Here is a 19,911-nt window from a genome sequence, read left to right as displayed (position 1 = left end):
CAGCCAGCACCGCTGCCTGTTGCTTCATCAGCTGCAGGGGTTGCTAATGGGTTGTCAGACTAATTAATGCCACGCTGGGATCAATCCCTGCAGCTGGTGCAAGTGCAGCTGTGAAACATCACTCAGAACCTCGCCTGTTTCTCTCCATCCCTTCTAGGTTTCTTCTCCCATCCTGTGCTGCTTGCAAGACCAGACCTGATGCTCCACTGCTGCAGTGAAAGGAGGAGAAACACCCTGCCCTCCCCCCCATGAGTGCACCCTGAGGAGCCCTCTTTGGGTGCTCTCTTCCCCCATGCACTCCCAAGTCCCCTGCTCTGCTGAAGCCAGTGGTGGTCTTTATTGCTTGTGCACAGAACCCCCTCCAGACCGTGTCCAGCCCACAGGTGTGGCCCTCTGGGGGAGGAAGCTTAGAGGAATCAGAAGCAGGAGACTATTCTAGAGGGTTTGCCAGCTGGAGGTGTTTAGGAGGAGAGTTGATGGGGTGCTTGGTGCCATGGTTTAGTTGATTGGGTGGTGGTGGATGTGATGATCTTGAAGGTCTCTTCCAACCTGGTCTGGTTTATTCCTTTCCTATTCTACTCCCATTCCATTCCCTTCCCTTCCATTCCCTTCCACTTCCTTCCATTCCATTCCATTCCCTTCCCTTCCACTTCCTTCCATTCCCTTCCCTTCCACTTCCTTCCATTCCATTCCCTTCCATTCCATTCCATTCCCTTCCACTTCCTTCCATTCCATTCCACTTCCATTCCATTCCATTCCTATTCTGCCTTTTTTTGCAGTGTGCCTTCTGCCCTTTGAGAGCTCCCTGAGGTGGAAGGGCACTGGTGGGCCTAGAGGGTGGCTTAAACCCCTCAAGCTCCTGCCATTTCCCAGCCCAGCTGCCCTGTTTGGCATCAGCCACTTCCTCCCTAAATCACTGCTGAAAGCTGAATTGAAGCAACAAACCAAACCCAATCCAAAACCCCCAAACCAAACACAACAACAACAACAAAACCAACCCCAAACCATGAAAAAAAAGGTCAAGCTGTAGCAAATTGTGGTAGCAATACAGAGTGCTGCTTGCTGAGGGCTGGCTCTGAGCCTCAAGGCAGAGCCCAGTCCCTCTTGTTGTCACCTCTTGGTCCCTTGCTTTCAGATCTGACCCTCCCAGGCTGGAGAGGCCACCTCTGGGGCAGCGCTGTCCCCCCTGGAGCCACCCTGAGTGATGGTGCCAGAGGTGAGGAGGAAGGTGGAGTAGGCCAGGTCAGCATCCTCCTTGGAGCTCTGGGGAAGGACAGAAGGACGCTGTTAGGTGGGCTGGGATGGACAGCAACATGTGGAGGGGAAAGGGCAGGGGTCTGTGGGCTGTGAGCTCCTTGGGAGGGTAGGGACAGGCTGGACAAGGAGGGCAATGCAGGAGGTCACGCTGGTGTGAGAGCATTGGCTGCCCAGGGAGGTGGTGGAGTCACCACCCCTGGAAGGGTTCAAAGAGTGTGTGGCCATGGCACTTGGGGACAGGGTTTGGTGGCCATGGTGGTGCTGGACTGATGGATGGACTGGATGACCTCAGAGGTCTTCTCCAGCCAGAACAAGGGGTAGGGAAAGACAGATAAAAGCAGGGAGAAGATAGGTCCACAGGAGCAAGTCCCAGCCCTTGCAATGGCAGAGACCTCCTTGCCCACCTCTGCCTTCTGCACTATTGTCCATAGGGGGGATAAGGATGGGAGGTGGGATGTGCTCTGCCTTCTGGCTGTGTGCTTGTGCCACTGGTTCATATTTGTGGTAACAACCCAATCCCAACCTTCCTGACAGCTGCTGGGGCTGACTTTGAGTCTTGCTGGACCTGGGTCTGAATAAGGCCCCAGGGATGGAGAGCACCTGGGTCTGAATAAGGCCCCAGGGATGGAGAGCACCTGGGTCTGAAAAAGACCCCAGAGATGGGGAGCACCTGGGTCTGAATAAGGCCCCAGAGATGGAGAGCACCTGGGTCTGAATAAGGCCCCAGGGATGGAGAGCACCTGGGTATAAAAAAGACCCCTGGGAGAGGGCAGCCCTTTGGCAGAAGCTGGAGGGCTGTGGTGTCACCTCCCAGGTCAGTGAGCTGTCTCCTGCCTCCTTACCCTTTTTGCCTTCTTTGTCTCAGCAGAGCTTTCTGGGGTGACCTCCGTGGTGATGAACTCTGTGGGGAGAGAAAGGGAAGGCAGCAGGGTGTAGGCACCACGGGTGGGCAAGCTGTGGCTGTGGCAGGGTCCCCCTGCAAGCCTCTGCCCAGCCCCTGGGGCAGCCACTTACCATCCCCTCCAATCTGGGTCTCCTCGTTCTCCTTCACACAGGCACTGTTGCTTGCCGTGTAGCCCTTCACACCTTCGAAGTCTGACATGCTGATGTTGGTCCTGTAGCTGCCCACAGACACCAGGTCTGGGAAGAGGGAGGAGGAGCATGGAAACGTGAGAGAGATAACGCGAGGGAAACGCTCCACAGGCGTCTTTGGAGCTGGTGAAAGCTCCCTGCCGTCTAAGCACCTCTGAGTAATGCCCGCGGGGGGGGTGGTCCCCGTCCTGAGCCCGCGGGGGGGTGGTCCCTGTCCTGAGCCCATGGAGGGTGTGTGTGGTGATCCCTGTTCTGAGCCCGCGGAGGGGTGGTCCCTCTTCTGAACCCATGGAGGGTGTGTGTGGTGATCCCTGTCCTGAGCCCGCGGAGGGGTGGTCTCTGTCCTAAGCCCATGGAGGGATGGTCTCTGTCTTGACCCTGCGAGGAGGGGTGGTGGTCTCCGTTCTAAACCCGGGGGGGGGGGGTGGTGGTGGTGGTCTCCGTTCTAAACCCGGGGGGGGGGTGGGGGGGAGGGTGGTGGTCTCCGTTCTAAGCCCGCGGAGGGTGGTGGTGGTGGTCTCCGTTCTAAGCCGCGGAGGGGGGGTGGTGGTCTCCGTTCTAAGCCCGGGGGTGGTGGTGGTGGTCTCCGTTCTAAGCCCGCGGAGGGGGGGTGGTGGTCTCCGTTCTAAGGCGCGGGGGTGGTGGTGGTGGTCTCCGTTCTAAGCCCGCGGAGGGGGGGTGGTGGTCTCTGTTCTAAGCCCGGGGGGGGGGGGTGGTCCCTGCCCTGTGCCCGCAGAGGGGGGGTCTGTGTCTGAGCCCAGACACGCTCTGTGCTGGGTGTTGGAGCCCTATGGATGTGGTCAAGGGCAGAGGCAGGGTCCCTTGCTTGCCTGCTGCATGGTGGGCAGCAGAGGCTGTGGCATGCCCGGGGTACCACCTTCAGCTGCTGCCGTGGTTGGGGTGGGACTCGATGGCCTTAAAGGGCTTTCAGCCTTACCGATTCCATGATTCACCTTCACAGAATCAGAGAATGGCTTAGGCTGGAAGGGACCTTAGGGATCAGCTACTCCATCCCCCCCTGCAGGGGCAGGGACCCCTCTCAACTAGCCTTGGTGGCTGCCATCCCCTGGGGGAGTGGGAAAGGGACTCACCAGCTCTCTTCAGCTGCCTGTATTTGAAGACGGCGAAAGCTGTCACCAGCACCAGGAGCACAGCACCAGTAAGGCTCAGGCTGAGCACCAGAGTGTTGGGGCCTTGGCTTTGGGCAGGGCTGGAAGGGAGGGGAAGATGTCACCCAGCTGTGAGCTGCAGTTTGGGTTTCATTACTCCAGGCTGAATGCTGTGTGTGAGTGCCCTGCAGCCTACATCTGGAGAGGATGGTGAGGAGGAGGGGGAGTGTGCTGAGCTTCAGGGAATGAGCTGGGCCTCAGAGCACAGGAAGAAAAACCCAAACCCACAGAAAAAGGTAGGAGAGAGGCTGTGCCTGAGCAGCTACAGAATCACCAAGGTTGGAAGAGACCTCAAAGCTCATCAAGTCCAACCTGCCACCCAAGCTGGCATCACAGACCTCATTACTAAACCATGGCACTAAGTGCCACATCCAATCCCCTCTTGAGCACCTCCAGGGATGGGGACTCCACCACCTCCCAGGGCAGCACATCCCAATGGCTAGCAATTCTATGAAGAACTTTCTGCTCACCTCCAGCCTAACCTTCCCCTGGCACAGCTTGAGACTCTGTCCTCTTGTTCTGGTGCTGGCTGCCTGGGAGAAGAGACCAACCCCCACCTGGCTACAACCTCCCTTCAGGGAGTTGGAGAGAGCAAGAAGGTCTCCCCTGAGCCTCCTCTTCTGCAGGCTAAGCAACCCCAGCTCCCTCAGCCTCTCCTCCCAGGGCTGTGCTCCAGACCCCTCCCCAGCTTTGTTGCCCTTCTCTGGACACCTTCCAGTCTCTCAATGTCCTCCTTAGACTGAGGAGCCCAGAACTGGAGACAGGACTCAAGGTGTGGCCTGAGCAGTGCTGAGCACAGGGCAGAATGAGCTCCCTGCCCCTGCTGGCCACACTGTTCCTACATCAGCAGCTTGGTTAGAAATGTGTGAAGGGAAGCCCTCTGCTCCTGACTCTCCAAGCATTCCCTCCTGGGACTGGTTTTGCCCTGAGCTAGAGACATTTCAAACCATCCTGCCTTTGGCTGGAACATTTCCCTCTCCTGATGTCTTTTTTAAGACAAGTCCTTTAGGGACAAGAATCTTTCTTGTTTCCCAGGGAGGTGGTGGAGCTGCCAGTCCTGGCTGTGTTTCAAGGTGGTTTGGATGTGGTGCTTGGGGATATGGCTTAGGGGTGACCCTTGTAGAGCAGGGCTCAGGGTTGGACTTGGTGATCCTGAGGGTCTCTTCCAACCTGCATGTTTCTGTGATTCTTTTTGCTACCAAGCCCCATGGGCAGTGTGCAAACAGAGAGCTGACAGGAGAGAACCTTAGAGGGAACAAACCTTTCTGAGCCAGCTGCACTTTGCACCCCAGCATCACTGAAGGCTCTTCCTTGGGGTCTGACACCAGGCTCAGCCTGGCTGGGAGGCTCAGCCTGGCTGGGAGGCTCAGCCTGGCTGGGAGGCTCAGCCTGGCTGGAGGAAGCATCAAGGCTCTGAATCTCCAGGTTGTGGTCATCACTCTGCCCTGTGTCTCCCAGAGAAGAAGAGTGGTTGGTTAGTTGTGTGAGCAGCGGTGTGGAGGTGGTGGCACACAAGGGGGCTGGGGGGGGTGGCTGTGGTGGTTCTGGCTGGATGCCACCCCCGGAGGTGGTCAGGAAAGGTGAGGATGTGGCACCTGGGGACGTGGCTCGGCTGGGCATGGTGGGGTAAGGTGAACTTGCTGACCTTAGGGGGCTTTTCTAGAGAGCAGTTGCAGGATGCTGTAAGTTAGGCGCAAGCAGGGTGACCTCAGCGCCCAGCCTGGGATGCTGAGAGCTCTTCTCCTTTGAGGTGCTGCTGCCTAGTGGCAATGGAGAGGGCTTCGCGCTCGGCAGCAGGCTAAGGAGCAGGAAACCCTTCCGTGCGCAGCACTCCCGGGGCTCACCTTCGGTCACAGACAGGTACACGGCCCTGGTTTCCCCCAGGCGGCCGTTCCGTGTCACTCCGCACCAGTACCAGCCCTGGTCTGCCTTGGTCACCGAGGCGAAGCTGAGGGTGACTGTCCTGTTGTCGCGGTCGCAGCTCACGTCCGCTCCCGGCTGCCGCTGGTCGGTAGCAGGCATGGGGGTGCAGCTGGTGCTGTTCCACCTGCACCAGTACTTCTGGTAGGAGTAGTACTTGCATAGGTAGGAGCAAGTCAAATCCACCGGGGAGCCCACTTGTGCCTCCACGTCCTCCGGTCCCTGCAGCCCAGGCTCTCCTGCAAGGGCAAACAGAAGGTCAAGGCTGAGGAGGGCCACGAAGACGATCAGAGGGTTGGAGTAGCTCCCGTGTGGGGAGAGGCTGGCAGAGCTGGGGCTGCTCAGACTGGCCAAGAGAAGGTGGTGGGGAGACCTCAGAGCAGCCTTCCAGTACCCGAAGGGGCTACAGGAGATCTGGGCAGGAGCTGTTTAGAAGGGCTGCTTGTGACAGGATGAGAGGGACTGGGTTGAAGCTTGCTGAGGGCAAATTTAGACTGGAGGTTAGAAAGAAATTGTTGATAGTGAGGGTGGGGGGTGCCCAGGGAGGTGGTGGAGTCCCCATCCCTGGAGGTGTTCAAGATAGGTGAGGCCATGGTGCTTGGGGAGCTGGTTCAGTGACCATGGTGGGGTTGGGCTGGTGGTTGGAGTTGCTGATCTCAGAGGACTTTTGCAAGCAGAACAGTTCTATGATTCCACATTCACCTCTGGCTGGAAGCTGGGGGGAGCTTTGGCAAGGCTTGAGACCTCCTTGTGTGAGAAGCTTTTGTGAAGAATGGAATAAATAAACCAGGTTGGAAGAGACCTCTGAGATCATCAAGTCCAACCTATCACTCAACACCATCTAATCAGCTAAACCATGGCACCAAGGGCCTCATCCAGGCTCTTCCTTAACACCTCCAGGGATGGGGACTCCATCACCTCCCTGGGCAGCACATCCCAATGGCCAATCTCTCTTTCTATGAAGAACTTCTTCCTCACCTCCAGCCTAAACCTCCCCTGGCACAGCTTGAGACTGTGTCCTCTTGTTCTGGTGCTGCTTGCCTGGGAGAAGAGACCAACCCCCACCTGACTTCACATCTCTTCCCCAAAAAGGATGTGCATGTGCTGGAAGGTGTCCAGAGCAGGGCCAGGAGGATGAGCAGAGGGCTGGAGCACCTCTCCTATGAGGACAGACTGAAGGAGTTGGGGCTGTTCAGTCTGCAGAAGAGAAGGCTCTGAGGTGACCTCATTGTGGCCTCCCAGGATCTGAAGGGGGCTCCAAGAAGGCTGGGGAGGGACTGCTCAGGATCTCAGGGAGTGATAGGACTAGGGGGAATGGAATGAAGCTGGAGGTGGGGAGGAAGTTCTTCCCCATGAGAGTGGTGAAGCCCTGGGATGGGTTGTCCAGGGAGGTGGTTGAGGCCCCAGCCCTGGAGGTGTTTAAGGCCAGGCTGGCTGAGGCTCTGGCCAGGCTGATCTAGTGTGGGGTGTCCCTGCCCATGGCAGGGGGGTTGGAACTAGATGATCCTTGTGGTCCCTTCCAACCCTGACTGATTCTATGATACTATGAAAAGGCAGCTCTGCTCCCCTGGGGTGCTGAGGAGGTGGTTTTGTACCCACTGAGCAGGCAGAGCGCTGCCGGCGCGCGAGCTCCTACCGTCTATGATCTTCAGCTCGGTTGAGGATTGCTGCTCCTTCTCATCTTCTGTCATGCACCAGTAGTAGCCTTTGTCACTGTCCTTCAGCTGGTTGAGGATGACAGTGAAGGTTTGGTTGGCTGGGTCGTCGTATATGGCCACCCTCCCTTCGTACAGGGGTGACACAAAGTCGGAGCTGTCGATGATGCGGCTGCAGCCCTTCTGCCTCCACTTGCACCAGTACTTGAGGGAGGAGCTCCTGGCGGGTCCATAGTGGCACTCAAAAGTGGCTGAGCTCCCTTTGACAGCAATGATTGTGGGCTTGCCCTGAGGGACGTCGGTCTCTGGAGGCAAAAGGGAAAGGAGAAGCCGTGAGGGACCCTGGGGCACTCTCCCAAGAGGACAGAGATCAGAGCAAGCCAAGCAAGGTGAAGCTAAGGGGTGAAGCTCACAGCATCACAGAATGGTGGGAGAGGTGGAAGGGACCTCTGGAGGAAGGGACCTCTGGAGATCATCTTCTGCTAATGGAGGTACACCTGGGTCAGGCTGCACAGGAATATGTCCAGGTGGGGTTTGAATGTCTCCAGAGAAGGAGACTCTGCAGCCTCTCTGGGCTGCCCGTCCCCGTGCTCCATAGCTCAGTGGTGGAATTCTGTTGCTAGGAAGTTGCCCTAAAGTGTCTCTTAGAGCTTTTTTTTGCCCCCAGAATTCACTCTAATACTCCCTGAAAGGAGGTTGGGGTGAGGTGGGTGCTGGTCTCTCCTTTCATGCAATGAGTGGCAGGAGGAAGGGAGGTTCAGGTTGGTTATTAGGACTGCAAGAGTGGTGAGGCACTGGAACAGGCTGCCACAGTCCCCATCCCTAGAGGTATTTAAGAGTTGTGTAGACATTGTCCTTGGGAGCATGGTTTAGTCAAGGACCTGGCAGTGCTGGCTCAATGGATCACTGTGATCTTAGAGGTCTTTTCCAGTCTAGGCAGCTCTGGGATTCTGGGAAGGGCAAAGCTCCCTGGGAAGAGCTTACTCACTCTCATAGACGTGCACGTCCAGCTCCTTCGTTTCTCCTCTCTCCCCTTGGACACCATACCCACACAGGTAGTAGCCAGAGTCCTGCCAGCCCATCTGAGTTATTGTGATGCTGAATGCGCCTTGAGTGTCCTCACTGTTCATCAGAATCCTCCCTGTGTAGTCCTCATCCACGTTGCCGTAGGTATCGATGATGTTGCGGCAGCCGCTTCTGCCCAGCTTGCACAAGAACTTCCTCTCGTTTACAGTCTCCTCCCCAAAGTTGCAGCTCATGGTCAGAGTGCTGTGCAGCTCCACGTAGAAGAGCTCAGCACCCTCGGGTACCTGTGGACCTGTGCATAGAGAGAGCCATCAGAGCCTACTGCCTGCTCTGTCCGCAACGGTGTGCAGCACCCTGGGATCTCTGAAGGCTTCCCTCCAGCAGAGTTCCTCTCTGCTCTGCTGGGTTGTGTGGGACACGAGGAAATGGCCTCAGGTTGCACCAGAGGAGGTTTAGGGAGGAGATTAGGACTAATTTCTTGACTGCAGGAGTGGTCAGGGGTTGGAACAGGCTGCCTGAGGAGGTGGTGGAGTCCCCATCCCTGGAGGGGTTCAAGAAACCTGGGGCCATGGTTTAGTGGCTGTGGTGGTGTTGGGTTGATGGCTGGGCTGGGTGATCTTAGAGCTCTTTTCAGCCTCAATGATTCTATGATTGTACTCCATGGTATCCCCAGTTCTGTCCTGTGCCTGTCCCTCATTTGAGGATTGAGGTCTCTGTACTGTGTCACTGCTCACTCTACAGCAGAGCTTGTCCCAGACCCTTCTCCCAGGGGCTGTGCAATGAGCTTGCAGCACACTGTGCACCCTGGGCCTTGCCCTGTGCACCATGTCCACATGGCATTGTCCCAGGGCTTGCCTTACAGCCATGGGTTGGAAGCTACATTGGAGTGATGGCCACTTCTGATGGCACCTCCCTACATTTTGGTGGCTGAGAGGAGGCTGAAGTTTCTAAGCAATGTTTGGGAGATGAGCCTCATTTAATTGGATTTGGATTTGCCAGATTTTGGGGTCCAAAAATTCACCCTGTGAGAGCACAGAGGGAAAGGAACTCTGTTTCTTGAAAGCATGGAATTGTTTCAGTGGGAGCACCCTGAGCTCTTAGACATTGGGCAGCCTCCCTGTGCAGCCTTGTCAAAAGGAGGGGAAACAAGGGAAGGAGGATAGACTAGACTAGAATTGACCAGGTTGGAAGAGAACTTTGAGATTGAGTCCAACCTCTCACCCAACACCATCTAATCATGGTACCAAGCACCCCATCCAGGCTCTTCCTAAGCACCTCCAGGGATGGTGACTCCACCACCTCCCTGGGCAGCACATCCCAATGGCCAATCTCTCTTTCTATGGAGAACTTCTTCCTCACATCCAGCCTAAGATAGAATAGAATTAACCAGGTTGGAAGAGACCTTTGAGATCAGTGAGTCCAACCTATTACCCAAAGCTATCTAAAAGATAACCCTTTAAGGAGCCCCAGGAGTTGTAATTACCTTCAGAAACCTCCAGGCTGACTTTGTGGGACAGCCCTCGGCCGTTGATGCCGATGCCACACAGGTAGCTGCCCTCATCTGCCTGTGTAAGCCCAGAGATGGTGATCTGGAAGTGTTTGGACTCTGGGTAGTCGATGAGGGAGGCTCTGCCTTCGTAGCCTGCAGCCACGTAGCCGCTGCTGGAGACCACGGTCCTGCAGCTCATGGCCGACTCCCTGCACCAGTACTTCCTGTCGTGCCTGTTGACACTGGTGGGAGGGTAGAAGCAGGTGATGGTGACTGAGCCGTTGAGCAGACCATAGACCTGCCATGGTCCAAACACAGGGCTTGAGACTGCAAGAGGAAAGCACATTGGCTGTGTCAGAAGTGCTCCACCGCCGGCTGGCACTGCAGAGCAGGTTGGGTGCACCGCAGCAGGCATGGACCCAGCTTGATGTGGTCTCCAAGGTCCCCTGGCACTGATGAGGTAGAGACACCCCCTGAACCTTTCTCCCCCCTTAAAGCTGGTCCCAGGACACCCACAAGAGCTGTGCCCCAGGGGGGGTTCCACTTACTTGCTGACTTGGGGAGGTATCTGCTGCTTGCAGCCTGGGCAGGCAGGAGGGTGAGCAGGAAGAAGAACACCAGAAGGGTCATCTTGCTTTCATTCCCTGGAAGAGGCACAGCAGTTGGTGACTAATCACTTGCAAAACGGTTACCTGAGCAGCTCATCTAATAATCCTCATGCCTGGAGGAAAGGAAGAATAGAACAGAATAGAATTAATAAGGTTGGAAGAGACCTTTGAGATCAAGTCCAACCTATGACCCAGCACCATCTGATCAACTCAACCATGGCACCAAGGGCCTCATCCAGGCTCTGCCTAAACACCTCCAGGGATGGGGACTCCACCACCTCCCTGGGCAGCACATCCCAAGGGCCAATCTCTCATTCTGGGAAGAACTTCTTCCTCATATCCAGCCTGAACCTCCCCTGGCACAGCTTGAGACTGTGTCCTCTTGTTCTGGTGCTGCTTGCCTGGGAGAAGAGACCAACCCCCACCTGGCTCCAACCTCCCTTCAGGGAGTTGGAGAGAGCAAGAAGGTCTCCCCTGAGCCTCCTCTTCTGAAGGCTAAGCAACCCCAGCTCCCTCAGCCTCTCCTCCCAGGGCTGTGCTCCGGACCCCTCCCCAGCTTTCTTGCCCAGGCTGTGGCTGCTGGAGCTGCAGGGAATGCAGCATTTCATCACTTCTGTCAAGGGTTGAATGGCAAAGAGGGAGCTGATGGCTCTGCTCTTGCCTGTGTTGCTCCATGGCACCATGACTGCCTGCGGGTCTCATCCCAATTTTCCCCTCTAGGAAATGAGAGGAGAAGCTGTTCTGACAAAGATAAAGCAATGCCTGCAAGCCACCAATGTGTCCATCAGAGCAGAGTGTCCCTTGGGCTGGCAGCAGGGCTGGTGTGAACAGCACAAAAAGTGGTTTGGGCCAAACCAGAAGAACCTTGGTTCAGAGGTGGATCTGGAATCAGAACAGCTTCTCACCAGGCTGCAGTGGTCCAGAAGCCTCTGAGCCCTGTCAGGCAGGAAAGTTAGGTGGCAACCAAGAGCTCAGCTTGAGGCAAGGGCAACCTGAGCCCTTGACCCTTGCATCTGAGGGTTCCATAACTTGGGTCAGATTGTCTGTCAGTGTTGTTCCTAGCATTGTTTTGGTTGGAAAAGATCCTTCCCACCATGCCAGGAAGGCCATGGGCTGTGATGTCTTTCACTAGGCCACGTTGCTCAAAGCCTCCTTCAATCTCACCCTGAACACTTCCCTGCTGGGGCATCTGTGACTTCCCTGGACAACCCCTTCCAGTGTCTGACCACCCTCACTGTGAAGATTTCTTCCTCGTTGGAGACTGCCAAACCAAACTCTGAATCTCTTGGGATGTGGCCATAGTCTTCAGGATTCTTATTTCTGACCTTTTGAATTGATGCCTTGGAGGAAGCCAAAGCTCTTGATTCACTCCCTCCCCTCCTTGGCTCTCCTTCTCCCCCTCCCCTCCTTGGCTCTCCTTCTCCCCCTCCCCTCCTTGGCTCTCCTTCTCCCCCTCCCCTCCTTGGCTCTCCTTCTCCCCCTCCCCTCCTTGGCTCTCCTTCTCCCCCTCCCCTCCTTGGCTCTCCTTCTCCCCCTCCCCTCCTTGGCTCTCCTTCTCCCCCTCCCCTCCTTGGCTCTCCTTCTCTCCCTCCCCTTTCCTTTTGCCTGCCAGGAGCATGTCGTTGGCCACTTCAGGGGGGGTTGTGGTGATGGGAAAGAGCTCTTCCTGAACGTGGCTGTTGCCCTACCTGCCTGTTTCAAGCTCTAGAGCTGCCAGATGCCAAGGAATGCCTGCAGAGGGACTTGCTTTCAGGCTGTCAAGTGACAACTTTACGATGGGCAATTCCCAGCAGAAGAGAAGGATTTGTTTCCGTGTGGAGATGAAAGAGGCTCTGTTGTGCTTTCTTCCTCCTGTATTGTGCTGTCTTGATTGCTCACCGGCCACTTGGCCAGGGCTAATCATTAACTCACTGAGCATGAAAAATGCTCTTTCATGCATCTCCCAGAAGGGAGCCAGCAGGACAAACATCACACATTCAGCAGAGAGCAAACAGTAGGGCACGAAAAGGGCCTTGAGGTTTGCCCCTTGCCCACAGCAGCTCCTCTGGCTGAGGGTCACCTTGCTGCCCTCCACCCACGGCTCTGCAGGGCAAGCAGGATCCCAGCTCAGCTTTCCCTTGGCAAAATTAGAGTCACCTGTGAGGCTGATTCCTTCCCAGGGCAATTTGAGTAGGAAAGAATAGATCAGACCAGAATGAACCAGGTTGGAGAAGAGCTTTGAGATCCTCAAGTCCAACCTTATCTGGATTTATCTTCTTTTCCAGGCTGCTTCAGGGACAGACAACATCATTTTGCCAGGTTGGGAAGAGCCTCCCAGACCTCTCTTTTGGAACAAAGGTAGAGCTGTGTGCAGAGAGAGGTGGTGAGGGTGGTGGCTTCAGGCTCTTCATGTGCAGGGAAGAAGGTTTGCACCTCAGTGTCTGTGCCCCAGCAATCCCAATGGTCCCTGTGTGCTTGCATGCCCAACATCTGCCACTCTGAGTTGCCTCCAGTCCTCTTAGAGAATCACAGAACCATCTGGGTTGGAAAGGACCTTGGAGATCATCCAGTCCAACCCTTCTCTAACTACCAAATCTGATGCTGAATCATGTCCCTCAGCACCACATCTCTGTGGCTTTTAAGCACCTGCAAGGGCTGGAGCTCCAACCACCTCCCTGGGCAGCCTGTTCCACACTTTGAGAACCCTTTCAGTGAAGCAGTTTAGTATTCAACCTAAACCTCCCCTGGGGCAACTTTTGAGGGCCAAATACCTCCCAGATGCTGTTGAAACCTTCCCCTGCTCAATGAATGGAGAGAACTACTCCTGTGCAGAGCAAGTCTGAGCAAGCACAGCCACCAGTTACATAAAACTCTGGGCTGTGTTGCCATGCTGATACAGCCAGCTGGATGGCTGGAAACCCCCTCTCTGCTCCTGGCACCCTGTGGCACTCACACACTGACACTTCCCCACCCCCAGAGATGGTTCAGATGAGCTTTGCTGCTCGATGCAATGAGCAACAGCTGGTGGAGGGGCTGGAGGAGAGCTTCATCAAGGTGGTCTAGGTGTTCCTCCTTGCTTTCACAGGACATTTGCTGCTGGATTGGCTGTCTCTAGGCAGAGCACAAGGTCTAAACCTCAGAGCTCCAGGGAAGAGAGAAGCTGCTGAGCTGAAAGGGAGTGCAAGTAAGTGGCTGTGGTTTGTAGTCATGGCTCTGCAGGTGGAGGGGCAGCCAAAAGGAGAGGGGAGGTGAGACAGCAGAGGTTTGCAGGGGGCTATGGAAGAGTCAGGAGGGTTGAAACCAGAGGGCAATGCTGTGTGTGCTGCCTCCAGAGCTGGTGCTGCTGGTCTGCAGTGCCCTTACCCTGCTGTGTGCCTGGAGGTGGTGCCTGCTGCGTCCATGGAAGCTGCTGTCTCGAACCTGCTGCATCAAAACCCTGCCTGCAAGGCAGAGCAGTGGACTGGGGCAGGTGGAGAGCAGGGAGGAGAACCCAGTTATTCCCACTAGGGAGTTGTTGTGGCCTGCTGGGGGCTTTTTGTGGTTGGTTAAAAAGGTTTGGATAGGTGAAGGGGGGGCAGAGGTTAAACCCCTGTGGCTGCTCTCCACCTCTCCTCTCGCTGAGCAGCAGCCATGGGGAGACCTTTCAGCTGCACAGCCACGTGTGGTCGGTGTTTGCAAAGGCCCTGTTGCAACAGTGGTCCTCTGGATGATGCCCAGGCATGGGCTGGGGCTGTGCTCCTTTGTTTGGTTGGGGTTTTGAGGGGGGCAGAACTTGTTCCTCTGTGTTGACTTTGGGTTTGCATTGGCCGAGCTGTCTGCTGCCCTCTCTTCCCCCTCCCAGCACCACAGCTTCTGGAGAGTTTAGGGCCCAAAGGCAATACTGCAGCTGGACTGGGGAGCTGGGAGACTGCATGCTGGTGCATGAGCTGGCCATTCATGACCCAGGCTCTGGACACCAATGCCACCAAGATCATGCATTGCCCTGGCAGGGAGGTTGTGCCAGGCTCGCTGGCTTGGTGCTCTCTGGCTGTTTGCAGTTGCTGCTGGGCTGTGTGTACAAAGCAGCTGGGGTTCCAAAGAGTTAGCTCACACACAGCCCAGTCCAGGGTGGGCTAATCATTAGCAAGGTGAAGACCAACAGACCCAAATGTTTAGTTGTAGCTTGCCTTCAAATGGATGCTCTGAGGTCCCTTCCAACCCACTGCATTCTGTGATAGAGGGAAGTGGCATTCATTTCCCCCTGGCCACCCAGCTCCATGCCCACCTGGAGTTGCCAGCTTTGTGACCATGGATGTGGGAAGCTGAAACCCCACCAAGGGCATCTGTGAAGGTCTGTGAAGAACCTTTTCTACAGGGGCTTGTAGTGATAGGGGGAGAGGGGATGGATTGAAGCTTGAGGAGGGCAAATTTAGACTGGAGTCTTTCCAGTGAGGCTGGGGAGACACTGAGGCAGGTTGCCCAGGGAGGTTGTGGATGCTCCCTCCCTGGAGTGAGGCTGCATGGTGAGGCTTTGAGCAACCTGGGCTAGTGGAAGGTGTCCCTGGATGGAACTGGATGATCTTGGAGGTCCCTTCCAGCCCAACCCATTCCATAACTCTATGATCTTCACATTTACAGTGATGGGAAGGAGCCCAGGACCTGCCCCTCTGAGTTATGCAAACCTGATCAAGCAGCTGTTCCTGCTGGCTCTGAGATGCCAGAGTTCAGTTCCCAAATTCTGCTGACTCAGCTGCAAAAGTTGAGCCCTGGAGGAGCTGCCTACACCCCTGCTGCTGCTTGCCAGGGATCAGCCCAATCCAAATCCATTAGCTATTAACCAGTCCTCTTAACAATGCCCAGTGTCAAGGCCATGCTGGGGGATCAAAGAAGCACAAAGATTTAGCTGTCACATTTGTAACTCCAGCTCTGGATCCCTTTTGGTCCTGTAGAATGTTTCCTGTTGTTAAAATATCTCAGAGATAACAACATGGACAATGAGGCAGGAGTTGGTTCCCCCCCTCCCCCCCCCCCCCAGCCCCCTTCCTTAAATCCTTTTAGAGCATAGAATCAATAAGGTTGGACAAGACCTCAGAGATCATCAAGTCCAAGCTGGCACCCAACACCTCCTGACTAAACCATGGCACCAAGTGCCACATCCAATCCCCTCTTGAACACCTCCAGGGATGGGGACTCCACCACCTCCCTGGGCAGCACATCCCAATGGCCAATAACTCTTTCTGTGAAGAACTTTCTCCTCACCTCCAGCCTAAACCTTCCCTGGCACAGCTTGAGACTGTGTCCTCTTGTTCTGGTGCTGCTTGCCTGGGGGAAGAGACCAACCCCCTCCTGGCTACAACCTCCCTTCAGGGAGCTGGAGAGAGCAAGAAGGTCTCCCCTGAGCCTCCTCTTCTCCAGGCTAAGCAACCCCAGCTCCCTCAGCCTCTCCTCCCAGGGCTGTGCTCCAGACCCCTCCCCAGCTTTGTTGCCCTTCTCTGGACACAAGCTCTTGACGCCCTAAGGAAGCTGTAGAGATGGGAAGTGTTGTAGAGCCAGGCTGAGCAGCAGCATTTGCTCTGTGATTCAGAGGTTCACAGAGTGGCTTGGGTTGGAAGGGACCTGAAAGATCATCCAGTGCCTGCTGTGGCTAAGCAGGAACACCTCTGTGGCCAAGAGCAAAAGGTCATGCTGAGAGCAGGCAGAGCAGCAGCACTGCTGGCAAGGACTCAGCTTCCATGGGGATCAGATTTGGTTGCCTCCTGGGAAAGAGGGAGGCTGATGTCTCAGCTCAAGCTTCCCAGCAGCTTCAGAGAATGGGTTGGGTTGGAAGGGACCTTGAAGCTCATCCAGTTCCAACCCCCTGCCATGGGCAGGGACACCTCCCACCAGCCCAGGTTGCTCAGGGCCTCATCCAGCCTGGCCTGGAACACCTCCAGGGTGGAGGCAGCCACAATGACTTGTGATTTATGGAAGTGCTGGAGACTTCTGTGCCCAGAAGCAGGTCACAGCAGTGAACATTCTGCACAGGGCTGAGGCTCTCTACATCTTTACCCATCGAGGTCATGGCCTCACTGTGAGGTTTATTTGCTGTAGTGGGATGGGGGAAAGCCCCCAGGCCACTTCATCTTCATGAAAGTAGGGCTGAGCAGTCAGCTTTGAGGAAGGTTGACTGAGCTGACCTCAACATACAGAAAGGGAACCTTTCCTGTTCCAAGCCAATGCCTCCTTGGCTCTATGGCAAGAGATGAAACAGGAGGTGCTGCCTTTGTCATGCACTGAGCAGAAACTGCTGGGAAGAGCTCACTGGAGCTCCTCAGTTTCCTAAACCTTGCTGATTTCTTAGTCATTTCTGCAGCACTTGTGACCCTCCCAGCTAAGAACGTTCATTAAGCACCAGGGAAACCTGGCCCCAGCAGATATTGTTCATCCTGGAGAAGAGAAGGCTGCAGCGAGACCTTGGAGCAGCCTTCCAGTACCTGAAAGGAGCTGCAAGAAGGCTGCAGAGGGACTGTCTGCAAAGGCCTGGAGGGATAGGATGAGCAACAATGGTTTGAAATGAGAGAAGAGATGCAGATTGGAGGTGAGGAACAAGTTCTGCACCAGGAGGCTGCTGGAATGCTGCAACAGGTTGCCCAGGGAGGTGGTTGAGGCTCCATCCCTGGAGACATTCAAGGTGAGGCTGGACAAGGCTCTAGTGGAGGATGTCCCTGTGACTGGAGGGGGGTTGGAGTGGATGAGCTTTGGAGGTCTCTCCCACCCCAGCCCCTGCTATGATTCTGGAAGACAAATGCTAAAGGCTAATAAGAGATCCCTCATGGCAGTGACTGAAATCCCAGCTGAGATTGTGCTGCTGCTGTCTTGTTCTGCTCCTTTGAGCTCTCAGCTCTCCCATAACTGCCTTGTGACCTGAGGTTTCTGTTCTTTTAAGCTGTCAGCTAGCCCCACACCCCAGCTTGCTGCCCCTCAGCTCCCAGTCTCATGGCTCATTTGCTGCTTGCTTTTTGTTTCCCCTGTCCTGGGCTGGAAAGTGAAAGCAACTTCACCACAGTTAAAGCATTCTTCTAGTGTAATGCTCTTCCTCCTGCAAGGAGAAGGAGCTTCCAATGATCCAAGACCACTGTACAGCCTGTCATGGACAGATAGCATCAGTGTCTGTCCAGTTCTGGGCCTCTCAGGTTAGGAAAGATGTTGAGATGCTGGAAGGTGTCCAGAGAAGGGCAACAAAGCTGGGGAGGGGTCTGGAGCACAGCCCTGGGAGGAGAGGCTGAGGGAGCTGGGGTTGCTTAGCCTGCAGAAGAGGAGGCTCAGGGGAGACCTTCTTGCTCTCTGCAACTCCCTGAAGGGAGGTTGTAGCCAGGTGGGGGTTGGGCTCTTCTCCCACGCACCAGAACAAGAGGACACAGTCTCAAGCTGTGCCAGGGGAGGTTCAGGCTGGATATGAAGAAGAAATTCTTCCCAGCAAGAGAGATTGGCCGTAGGGATGTGCTGCCCAGGGAGGTGGTGGAGTCCCCATCCCTGGAGGTGTTTAGGAAGAGCCTGGATGAGGCACTTGGTGCCATGGGTTAGTTGATTAGGTGGTGTTGGGTGAGAGGTTGGACTCAAAGGGCTCTTCCAACCTGGCTAATTCTGTTCTATCCTGTCACTAACAGCAGCATGAGGGCTCTTCAGAGATGGGATCCCTGGGTCCTTTAGATGGAAAGGAGAGAAGCACAGAATTGTTTAGGCTGCTGAAGGTCTTCAATCAGATAGTGACAGGATGAGAGGGGATGGATTGGAGCTTGAGGAGGGCAGATTGAGACTGGAGATGAGGGAGAAAGTCTTTCCAGTGAGGGTGGGGAGACACTGGCACAGGTTGTGGGTGCCCCCTCCCTGGAGGTGTTCAAGGCCAGACCTGGGCTAGAGGAAAGTGTCCCTGCTCGTGGCAGGGGAGTTGGAACTGGTTGGTCTTCAAGGTCCCTTCCAACCCAAACCCTTCAATGAATCCTGAATTCATTGAACCCAACCATTACTCATGGCAGGGGGGTTGGAGCTAGATGATCCTTGTGGTCCCTTCCAATCCTGACTGATTCTATGGTTAGCCAACACTGCCAAGACTGCTGCTACATCACCTTTGCAGGGTGAGAATTCAGGTGTGGAGCATCACAGAATGGTAGAGGTTGGAAAGGACCTTTGGAAGGGGCCACCCAGTCCAAGCCCCCGAGAGAAGGTCACACAGGAACACATCCAGGTGGGTTTTGATTGCCTGCAGAGATGGAGGCTCCACCACCTCTCTGGGCAGCCTTCCCCTTCACTGTTGGTGTGATGTGCAAGGAGTCTGGCAGCTCTCTTGCAGGACCCCATGCACAGCCCCTTCCCTTCTGCTCCAGTAGCTCCTTCTCCCCCTTCTGAATGCACAGACTCTCCTCTTCCATTTCAAACCCAACAACTATCTCCATGCTGTGCTCCAGGACTGCAGTGGCCACAGGTTGAGTTGCCCCAGACCAAGCCTCACTACCAGCAGTTATTGTTCACCTTAACCCCAAATGCAAATCTTATGATGGTTAACCTTTCTCTCCCTTTCCCCCCTCCCCTTTTCTTTCAAGGAGAGCTTCCAAATCTGCAGCAGAGAAGAAAACATAGAATCACAGAATCAGCAAGCTTGGAAAAGACCTCAAAGATCATCAAGTCCAACCTGTAACCCCTCAGACCTGCTCCTAGGCTTCTGACCTTCTTTCAGAAGGAATCAGCCTCCCTCCCCAGCCAGAGCTGCACAACCACCTCCTGCTGCTCCCCCTTAGCAGTGTCTCAGCATTGGTGTTCCCCTCCAAGCAGTGGCACAGCAGGTTTTGCAGTGCAGGAGAGACAGGGAAGAAGCTTTACTTACAGCCCATGTTACTCTCTTGGCCTCCTTGCTTTCTCCTGGAGCCTGACCACCCCGTGGCCAGCCCTGGGTCCTGCTGTGGGTGTCCTGCCTCCCTGCCACGGCTGGACGAGGGCTCTGGCAGTGCCAGGCTGTTTTAAATACTCCTGGCACCTCTAGCCCTGCATTTCCACCTGTTGTGCCTTAAAGGAATAGCATCCAAAAGCTCTGGCAGGTGAGCACAGCCCACGTGAGAGCTGGGGAGCCAACAGCCAGCCCAGCTCAGCTCTGCTGCTGCCCAGCCCAGCTCAGCTCTGCTGCTGCCCAGCCCAGCTCAGCTCTGCTGCTGCCCAGCCCAGCTCTGCTGGCACTTGGAGCCTGCAGGCCGTTATTGACCTCCTGCTTACACATTGCACAACACCAGCCCCCAGGGTGAGCAGCCAGGGCACCTCTGTCAGGTCAGAGCCAGGGGAGGTCTTCTGCTCTGCTGGCAGCAGTGTCTCTGGGCCAGCTTTCTGCTTGGACAGCACCCAGAGAACTTTGAAGGCAGCTGGGATGGCTTGGCTTGAAGATGCCCAAGACACAGGGGAACCTTACAAGGGTCCAGCCAGCTCCCTCCTCCTTGTTGGCTTTGCAACACCACCCTGGAGTTGTTTCCCATCATCCCAGGCAGGAGAGCTCCTTGCTGCAAGGACTGACCTGGCTTCTGCTGGGTTGACAGAAGAGGAACTGTGTGAGAAAGTCAACTTAATGAAGATGGAAGGTGTTGTACTGTGTAGGATGGGCCTTTACCTTGCAGCAGTGCTGCAAAAGCAGGAATTTCTCCTAATGGGGGAGTCAGGCAAAGCTTTTCCCCCTCCCTGCATGTTCAAGGCCAGGTTGGATTAGGTCTTGAGCAACC

General features: G+C 55.5%; 1 protein-coding gene across 2 annotated transcripts; it reads right to left on the bottom strand.

Annotated features, from left to right (window-relative positions):
* Positions 1–313: 313 nt before the first annotated feature.
* Positions 314–19,212, bottom strand: PIGR (polymeric immunoglobulin receptor). 2 transcript variants are annotated; one of them, XM_068159626.1, is made up of 12 exons: positions 19,035–19,212; positions 10,157–10,252; positions 9,603–9,935; positions 8,082–8,411; positions 7,075–7,398; positions 5,363–5,677; positions 4,908–4,963; positions 4,780–4,871; positions 3,441–3,559; positions 2,272–2,397; positions 2,100–2,158; positions 314–1,263 (listed from the first exon to the last, which is right to left on the bottom strand). In XM_068159626.1, the coding sequence occupies exons 1-12, from the start codon at positions 19,039–19,041 to the stop codon at positions 1,132–1,134; spliced, it is 1,989 nt and encodes a 662-aa protein (XP_068015727.1). In that variant the 5' UTR covers positions 19,042–19,212; the 3' UTR covers positions 314–1,131. The 2 variants fall into 2 exon arrangements, with proteins under 2 accessions (XP_068015727.1, XP_068015726.1); XM_068159625.1 differs by having other exon boundaries at positions 4,780–4,963.
* Positions 19,213–19,911: the final 699 nt, after the last annotated feature.

The sequence above is a fragment of the Melanerpes formicivorus genome, unplaced genomic scaffold, assembly GCF_026170545.1.
Source record: "Melanerpes formicivorus ecotype bairdi unplaced genomic scaffold, bMelFor1.0.p_v2 SCAF_46, whole genome shotgun sequence".
Lineage (NCBI taxonomy): Eukaryota > Metazoa > Chordata > Aves > Piciformes > Picidae > Melanerpes > Melanerpes formicivorus.
The sequence above is the reverse complement of the archived record's forward strand: the minus strand, read 5'-3'. Positions and strand labels throughout refer to the sequence as shown.